The sequence below is a fragment of the Raphanus sativus genome, unplaced genomic scaffold, assembly GCF_000801105.2.
Source record: "Raphanus sativus cultivar WK10039 unplaced genomic scaffold, ASM80110v3 Scaffold4030, whole genome shotgun sequence".
In the NCBI taxonomy this organism is placed as follows: domain Eukaryota; kingdom Viridiplantae; phylum Streptophyta; class Magnoliopsida; order Brassicales; family Brassicaceae; genus Raphanus; species Raphanus sativus.
Genome location: NW_026619333.1, coordinates 1 through 8,821, shown reverse-complemented (window position 1 = coordinate 8,821; position 8,821 = coordinate 1). Strand labels below are relative to the sequence as shown.

The 8,821-nt window shown below is 35.2% G+C and overlaps 3 protein-coding genes across 3 annotated transcripts; 2 read left to right on the top strand and 1 right to left on the bottom strand.

The window, feature by feature from the left end:
- Positions 1-1,948: 1,948 nt before the first annotated feature.
- On the top strand, positions 1,949-2,649 carry LOC108826256 (uncharacterized). Its single transcript, XM_018599648.2, has 2 exons — positions 1,949-2,159; positions 2,362-2,649. The coding sequence occupies exons 1-2, from the start codon at positions 2,037-2,039 to the stop codon at positions 2,476-2,478; spliced, it is 240 nt and encodes a 79-aa protein (XP_018455150.1). The 5' UTR covers positions 1,949-2,036; the 3' UTR covers positions 2,479-2,649.
- A 280-nt stretch (positions 2,650-2,929) lies between these two features.
- Positions 2,930-3,872, bottom strand: LOC108826247 (GPI-anchored protein LLG3-like). The gene is made up of 3 exons (XM_018599638.2): positions 3,631-3,872; positions 3,488-3,544; positions 2,930-3,329 (listed from the first exon to the last, which is right to left on the bottom strand). The coding sequence occupies exons 1-3, from the start codon at positions 3,710-3,712 to the stop codon at positions 2,989-2,991; spliced, it is 480 nt and encodes a 159-aa protein (XP_018455140.1). The 5' UTR covers positions 3,713-3,872; the 3' UTR covers positions 2,930-2,988.
- A 1,284-nt stretch (positions 3,873-5,156) lies between these two features.
- LOC108826764 (E3 ubiquitin-protein ligase RMA2) lies at positions 5,157-7,330 on the top strand. The gene is made up of 3 exons (XM_018600130.2): positions 5,157-5,436; positions 5,647-5,745; positions 6,608-7,330. The coding sequence occupies exon 3, from the start codon at positions 6,612-6,614 to the stop codon at positions 7,188-7,190; it is 579 nt and encodes a 192-aa protein (XP_018455632.1). The 5' UTR covers positions 5,157-5,436; positions 5,647-5,745; positions 6,608-6,611; the 3' UTR covers positions 7,191-7,330.
- The last annotated feature ends 1,491 nt before the right edge of the window (positions 7,331-8,821 follow it).

The following is an 8,821-nucleotide window of genomic DNA, read 5'->3' as shown; positions in this document are numbered from 1 at the left end:
TGAAATCGATTTTCTGATTTAAGATTCAGAAAAGGGAAAACGCTTGGATTAGTAAAAAGCGAAGCTGGTGTCCTCGTTTTTTTTTTTCAAACCTTCGAGAATACGCAAAGCACAAGTAGCAGGAGAAAAACGTTTTCTATCTTTTCTTTCAAATGGAGGTTATTAATTTCTGATAAGGATGAAGAGAGAAGGAAACAGCCAAACCGACCATTTTTTCTTCTTTCTTATATTTCTGTATTGATATTTTATATCTACATCCCCGTATATATTGATTACTTTTGTTTTTGCCCCGTTTGTTTGTGTTTGTCAATTTATAACCTTTTGAGTTTTCTAACCACGTTGTTTTTGACTTTTGAGGCTGAGGTTGATTTTGTAACACGTTGAGGGAGGGAGACCGCAAAACCGAGACGTAACGAGTACAGATTTTTGGTAGGTTTGATGTAGAGGAAAGAGTTGTATCATGATACTGTTCTTCCTTGAGGTGTTTCTAGAGATGCTTCTCTAATCTGCAACCAGGTCTAAACAAAAAACATGGTAATATAATTGTTCGACTTTTTGGAGGAGATTTGATCTGCATCCATCTTATTGCTCTTTGCTGCTGGTGATTTTATCTTTTATTACTAAAACATCTGAAACTTGTTTCGACCTATAATTAGCATGAAACCGCTTCTCGATATTACCATGTTGTTTGTGCTAGAAAAAAGAAAAATATATTACCATGTTGTGTTATTGTCGATTGACAAGGAATCCAACATACAACATACTGACTTGCTTCGGATTCTTCTCGTCAACTCTTTGTAATAACCTATTGCTTTCAAACTCTTGAGCAGACATTCCACAATCATATTTGGTGGTAAAATCATTCACATTCTTCATTTTCGATATGATCAGTGATTCACATCAAGATACGGATGTGGATGACCTAATCAATTTTGGCCGGTGAAAAGTAAAGAATATGTGGACTAGCTATACACGCACGATTATGACTTTAGCAATATCATATTCCGGAAAGGATAAAGACCTTCAAAAAAGCGATTTAATTATCATAAACCCCATAAAGAAACTAGCCGCAAAGTTTCTGCTTTGATTTGTATCCATACATCCTAATTTAAAAGCTTCAATAATAAAACATTAGTTAAGCGGATCCTAAATGTCACTATGAGATGCTTTAGTTGAACGATTATATCATTTTACCATGTTTAGTAAATTATTCTACCTAACTAGGAATACTTTATTTACAAAAGAAAAATGATCGAACATAATCTGAGTAAAAATTTCGCGAGGTTAAAATGTCTTTATCAAAGAATAAATGTGGCACCATTAAATTTGACGTAGAAAATCTCACCAGATAACCATATGGAGTTGAATTTGTTAAGCTCTTCTCTGCCACAAGCCAGTTTGTATCCACTAGTTCAATGCCATCGTATCCCCGCCATTAGACCTTATCTTATGACATTTATCCACACATAAAAACCTTATCTTATCAGCATAAAAGAAGAGTATAACCAGTGTAATAAAGTTTGATAAAACACGAACTCAACAATGGCAGCAATGTCCTGGACACGTGGGTGGCTTAACAACCAATGATGGACCCATGTTCATTATTTGAAAAAAACAATCAACCAATCATGTACCTCTTTGTGTGGTTCTAACTTCGAGGTCTAAAGTCCATTACTTTTTTGTTGTTTTTGACCATATTAACCCTCTTCTCATCCCATTCTTGTCCAATTAAAACTCTTCTAGAAGATATATAGATAATCAATTTGCAAATCACACGAGAATACCTATCTCTATCAAAACAAATCATCTTTAGCTGTGTCTGACACACAAGTTTAACATGCTTAAGGCATTTTCAAGAAGGGGCAAAACGGGAATATCATTGAAAAATGGTCAGATAGCATAGTTTAACTTTTCCCGTTGCGTATATAAACCGTCCATTATCGGAAGTTAACACGTTCTCTTCATCTGCCTACGGTTGCAGATTTGTTTTAGTTTATTGAAGGAGAGTAGAAGAAAACGAACTTGAAGCGTGAGAAATGAAGAAATCTGGAATCCTTGCAGCCTCCATCTCTGCAGTCGCTTCCGCCACGGCCATCTCCGCCGCGTCTACCAACACCTCCCTATCATTCTCTTTGCCGGAAACCAATCTTTCCCGCCAGGTAAAAAAATAAACTTTTTTTTGGGTTTGTCCATAAAGTTAAGCCGTTAAGCACCTCTGTTTTTGCTCGTTTTGAAGTACTTACACACTAGAGCTTTTTTGCTGAATATAAAAAAGTTGCCATAAATAGGTTGTGTTTTCATTGGTTCGGATGTGTAAGGGTAACTAATTAATACTATAAGTATGTGGGTGGTTTTAATTAGGATTCAAAAGGAAAACAGAGGAAGAAGAAAGGTTCGGAAGATGAAGGAGATGAAAAGTTTGCTCCAAGGTTTGATGGGTTAAGATTCATCGAGACGCTTGTTACTGCTCATCGATAACCTTTTTGCATTATTCTCATTTGGCAAAAGTTTGCTATAGTTTTTCTCCAATTGATCAAACAACAACAAAATTTACTGATTTTAATGTTTCTCCTTTTCAAAAATTTCATCTCACTAACTTTGGTTTATGTGTAACACCTGAGGCATATTCCTATTTGTTGTTCTTGCTAATCATGCCTTCTTATATGTAAGGCCTTGGAGATTAACTCAGCCCATTAGTTACCAAAATGTCACACCTGTTATGACATTCTAGTTTCATGACGACCAGGCTCTGCAGCGTTTCAGATGATACTAGTAGGGTTGTTGATCCGAGATCATATGGGGTTTAAACCCGCATAATGCATGTTATTGAGAAAAAAGAGAAAAACAAACAGTTCACGAGAGCCTAACACAAGAAACAAAACTCACATCTATGGTTTTGCAGGAACGAATAAATGGGTCACTCAGCAACTAATTAACGACGGAATCATCATAAATAATATATCTCATGTCATATCGTAACAAATGTCTTTAGAAGAAGTAAAAAAAGAGAACGGTGATAAGCAATGCATGTGTGGAGACTAAAGGGAGTGGTGCATGAGCAGACGAGGTAGCCTGCACGTCGGTGCAATCGAGCCCTTCTTTGCCTTCTTTGCACATGTTTGCGAATATTCCGGGAGGATAACGACCATATATATTAATGTAGCTGAACATTGTGGAGGCACAGTCTGTCTTTTCTTCATTAAGAGCTTCCGCGAATGGGCAAGCAAAGTCCTTGAAGGCCGAACAACATGCCTTGGCTGGATAATTTGGTCCTTTGCATTTGCTCGTTATAATTGTGTAATTCTTGCTCGCAAAATCTTCTTTGCATGCTGTGATTATATCAGATCATTAACATGAATCTTGCTTATTAATTACAGTTTTGAGTTTGGATATGCTAATCATGCATGAGTTCTTATTACGATCAATGATTCAAATTTTGTCTTAGCAAAAAAAATGATTCAAACTTTTGAGAGATTATATTTCTTACGTGTCTTTGCCTGAAGAAGAGCTCGGCTTGCGGCTGGATGTGACTCAAATTCATCAACTGCACATATATAAATTCCATTAAAAAGAACTCTAAACAGGTTTTATATATAGACACGAATAAAATATCAAATGACTACAAATTACGAGAGATGTGGAGAGACGAGGCGAGGCCAGACAAAAGGAGGCTTAGAAGAAGAGAAACCAAACAATGAGGAGAAATCTCCATGCTTATGTTTCTTCCTTCTTTGTATTTGTCTTTATCACATTTGATTTTCTAAACTCTTTTTTTGTTGGTGTTATTTTTGTGTGTTTTGAGTTATAGGAGGAGAGAAAAATGCTGCGGATGTACCGGATAATTACTTAGAATAAACAATATAATCAGTGATATGCCAAAAATACTATTTACTATTTTAATCTTTCGAAAACCCATCAAATAAACAAACATTCTATATAAAAAAAGAAAACGAATAAGTATATTATTTTGATTCAGCTACCACTAGTTGATATCCATAATCAACTGGGAGACGCCCATCTATTGACCCAGTTCCTCGAATCGTTAAAGGCAACTTGCTCCAATAATTTGATGAGACTTTTGAAAACATTATCACAAACTTGTATATCTATTTTTATGTCTACGTCTTCAAAAATATTATTATATATATCACAAGTTACAACTGTATTCGGATTCCAGTCGGGGTGCTCCATAAGGTGATTTGAATAAACTTTATCTCTACTACCGAATTCTTCTATTTTAGAATCAAAATAACAAAATAAGTATATTAGAGATAGTCTAAGTGTTTGGATATACATGAAAATAAAATGTCACTGTTAGATACTATTGAAATAAAAATGTCATCGTTAGATATAACACCATGCTCTCTCGTCAGTGCAAGAATCGAACAACAACAAATAAATAATACTTGACCCAAAATGTTTTGGTCATGAGATATGGCTCTGTTTATCATAGACGATCGGTTCGAATTATCGGATATGCGTAAGTGATTACAAACGTCAGGCAATATATTTTGTTATATAACGCACAAAATTGTAAGTTGATCGCAGATTCTGTGACCATGAATTTTCCAAAACCATGTTTTTCATCATTAGACAGGAACATAATGGTGACGGCACAACAAATACATTTATTTAGGCAGTGCTTTATCATTTCAAGGAGTGAATTTGGGGTTGCTAATTAATAACACGGAATTAAATATGATCTGGTGAACACCAATGGCTTTTTCCCGTGACATATAACCTAATTATTTTTTGTGGTTTAAACTATGACTATTGGTTGATAAAGCCTTTAGTTAAGGCTTCAATGAAACTTTATTATTCCCCTAATTCAATTTAATGAAGCAACTTACCAAACTGATGTAGATATTCACTCAGCACCGTTTCTTCTTTCAAGTCACTAATCAACACCTAATAATTACAAATTTTGAAAGAATACAAAGAAGTAAAAGTACCGAAATAAGCAGAACTTTTCAAATAATTAATGAAAAAAAGAAAAAGAAAACAGGAAAAAACAATTGGAAAATAGTGGCGTAACGGTGCAGCCATGGATTCCCACGTCATTATACTTTGGGGAGTATCTATGGTGTTGCCAGAGACAGAAGCTGCCAATTTCTCATCTTATGATATGGATAAATCGATAGTTATGGGAAATTTTCGCAATTTCTAATGTTTTGTGTCGCTTTTGTAGGTTTATCAGCTGAATAATAATTGTTCTAAAAAATTTATTAGCTGTGAGAAACTGTTTTTATGTTATCTTTTTTTTTTGTAAGACTTCTTATGTTATCTTGTTTACTTTTTTTTTTAAACTATGCTCATCCGTTGCTGACCTTTTCATAAAATAAAGAAAGAGGCTTACGGAAGTTAAACAAGTAAAGGAAAAAAGCTCAAAAAAAGAACAATGGCGTTTCGTTACTTTATCTACTTATTTTTAATTAGGTAGGCGTTTCTTCTTTAAAATCGTAACTTTTGCGGATTTTAGTTTTGTACCTTACAAGATAAAAATAATAATTGTATGTGTGTGTATAATATAACCTCTCGTGCTTCTGCACCATTCTCTATCTGTTATTCTCCTTGCCCATTCTGCTTTCTCTATTTCCAGACAATTCTCATCTCTCTTTTCTTTTTGAACTCGTCTCTCGTCTTCAGGCCATTGTCACATAAAGCAATCAAACTCTCTGGAGGTTTCCAAAGGCTTAATTAGCACTCAAGTCAGAAGAGATCCATATACTATAACCTCTTCAAAGGGTACGTCTCTTTTTAACTCCTGGGATCATCACTCTTTATCATATATAACTATGTCGTTGCGTTTGTATGTGTATATTTAAAAGCATATAATCAATAGATCGGTGTTCCAGAAAAAAAAAATCAATAGATCTGCACCGTTTCTTTTGAGCTACTACGCACGAAGATGATATAATATGTCAGTTTTAGATCATTCAAATGAACTATTTGCGATGTGATTTGATTAGTTTCCTATTTTGTCATCACTTATTTACTTAATTAACTACTCCGTTTCTTTAGTTATTTGGCTTTCTTCTTATTAAATGGTATTTATGCAAAATGATATCGTGTGCTTGAGATTAAGTGAAAACAGAGCAAGGCATGAAAAACGAAAGTGATTAGGTCAAGTATTCATAACCTGCTTAGCTGCTTAATATGCTTCTCTGCTTGGGTTTCATTTTATTGTCACTTTCCATACTTGTTGTTTAGTTTCAAATTTATGCATTTTAAAACTTGAAAAACTTGATATAATACTTAACATTTTACCAAAATAATTCTTCATAAGCTCAACATATTAGAGATCGTTACTTTTCTTTTAATTAATTAATTATTATTATCTTCCTCCTCAGTTTTCTTTTTCTTAAAGCAAGATCATGATTGGTGTATAGCTGATTGTGTTTAGTTTATTTTGATCTATTGATCCTTGATGATATTTCTTGTTTCCATATATAAAACCAATGCTTTTCGAAACCTCTAATTGGGATTAGACTTTTTTTTGTCAATATTGGAAGTAGAATCACTAGACCATAATATATACTATTTAGGTGAAATCTCATTGAATACACAACTGCTAGTCTAGTGAATGAGTGTGTCTTGTACATTTCAGTAACATGGAGATAGAGAAGGTAGAAGACTCAGCAGCATTGGGTGACTCTGGAGGAGACTTCGACTGCAACATATGTTTGGATCAAGTACGTGACCCGGTCGTGACACTATGTGGCCACTTGTTTTGTTGGCCCTGCATATACAAGTGGACTTATTCCACCAACAATACAAGAAGACGCGTCGATCAGTACGATAAGAAGGAGTCCCCAAAATGTCCGGTCTGCAAATCTGATGTCTCGGATGCTACGCTTGTACCTATCTACGGCCGGGGGCAGAAAATACCCCAGTCCGGTTCAAACGTACCGAACAGACCATCCGGTCCGCTTTATGACTCAAGAGGAATTGGTCAACGTTTAGGAGAAAGTGAGAGTCAACGGTACATGTATAGAATGCCTGATCCAGTGATGGGTGTGGTATGCGAAATGGTATATCGGAGACTGTTTGGAGAGTCTTCTAGGAACGTAACACCGTACCGTGACACAAGTCTACATTCAAGGCGGCGGACAATGCAGGTGGATGAGTCGCTGAGCAGAGTCTACTTGTTCCTGCTTTGCTTCATGGTTATGTGTCTACTTCTCTTCTAGTTATAATGTCATTTCGCGTAATAATGAGTATGCATATATCTATACACATGGAGTGTATATATGTGTGATCCTGAAACGGCATGATGAGAATTGAGAAACATAATAAAGTCAATCAAGAAACGGCACCAATTGGCTTTTAGTATATTCTTTGAATGGTGATAAAAAGGAGGCTTATCTTCAACTCAATCGATTTTGTGCACCAACAAAAAGATGATAGTGGCATTCGAATGCGACGCAAACGGTGTTGCTTGTCGGATCACAATATTTTCTCAAATATATAATATAAATATGAACCGTGGGGCCTACGTTTGATTGATCGAACAAGACGCTGTTAGATATTAAAAAAAAAACTTTCTTTTTTGCTAAATTGTTAGATATAAAAAGTTGAAACATTAATTTAACAGATTGGTGTTTTTGGTACGGGTCTTTCCAATACATTTAAGATGCTGTAAACAAAAAAGTGACAATCGAACTGGAGTGAGCTGTTTCATTAAAAGCATAGGGCAGTCTGAGAGGAGAGTTATGGCCTTATGGGTCCATATGAGACAAGCCCCTCATTTATGGGAATCCATTTTCTTAGCTTCAAAAGTTGCAGTTTATTTTGCTATATCGGTATAGGTTTGTAGAAAGTTCGATACTTGAGTTTTTTTTTAAATGTCGGTATCATCTATACAGTTCCATGACTCCATCAAGTCTTGAACGTTCATCTATATAGTATATAGTCGAGAAAAAAGGACGGATTAAAGTGTAAAACGGTCACATACATGATCAGATAGATAATAAATGCTACAGAGAGAACTGTATAATGCGAGACCGATGCGGCAATGCCTAATACAAACAAACACATACAATCTAAGAGTGTTATCTGCTTGTTTCCTACATTACAACTTCACTCTGTAGAAACGAAATAGTTTCATGATCTGCAATCTAAGAGTGGAGCTGATTTAGGCTTCGATTTGGGCTAAAACACGTTTTCAGGCCGAAACGAAGAAGAGCCAAGTAAAATTTGTAACAAGAAAGCACTCTCTTTGTAAGCCCAATGGTGTTTCAAAGGAAAAAAAGTAAGCCCAAAGAAACACTGGTAAGATGAAAAATATTATCCCTGCTAAGACGAGACTAGTGATTTTCCTGATATTGATCAATCTGCAAGCGCCAAGAGATCCAGAGCGTGCACTTCATGATGAACTAGTGTCCCAATTGGTTAAATATGAGTGGGGTTTTTTGTTTATTACTAATTGTTAGCCTTAGATTCTTTTGAAAGTTTCATTGTACAAGGAATATCTCCTTTGTTGAGCAATAAGCATATAGCATCTCATGGAAACATTTTTCACAGGAAGTAAACTTTAGAAACGAGAGGCCGAAAGGGAAATTTGGGAACTTTTGTTTTCGTTAATCAACATCTGAATCGAACAAAATTACTTGTTGATGTTCTTGTTTTTTTTTGGCAACAGTTGATGTTCTTGTTATTGGGCCTTATTAGGCAGATACAATATGTATATCATCTGATGATTGTATAGAATCGCTCTGTATACACGTCTAGGTCATGTATTATCTCTGTATACAAGGCAAACAAGAAACCTCCTTTATAACTGCTGAGAATTCTTGACAGTTGTTGCTGCAGAGCGAGTTAT

Coding starts and splice junctions, on each gene's coding strand:
- LOC108826256 (XM_018599648.2), top strand. CDS start 2,037: ATGAAGAAATCTGGAATCCTTGCAGCCTCCATCTCTGCAGTCGCTTCC. Junction 2,160..2,361: donor AAACCAATCTTTCCCGCCAG/GTAAAAAAATAA, acceptor GGTTTTAATTAG/GATTCAAAAGGAAAACAGAG.
- LOC108826247 (XM_018599638.2), bottom strand. CDS start 3,712: ATGGAGATTTCTCCTCATTGTTTGGTTTCTCTTCTTCTAAGCCTCCTT. Junction 3,545..3,630: donor CTCGTCTCTCCACATCTCTC/GTAATTTGTAGT, acceptor ATATATGTGCAG/TTGATGAATTTGAGTCACAT. Junction 3,330..3,487: donor TCTTCTTCAGGCAAAGACAC/GTAAGAAATATA, acceptor ATATAATCACAG/CATGCAAAGAAGATTTTGCG.
- LOC108826764 (XM_018600130.2), top strand. CDS start 6,612: ATGGAGATAGAGAAGGTAGAAGACTCAGCAGCATTGGGTGACTCTGGA.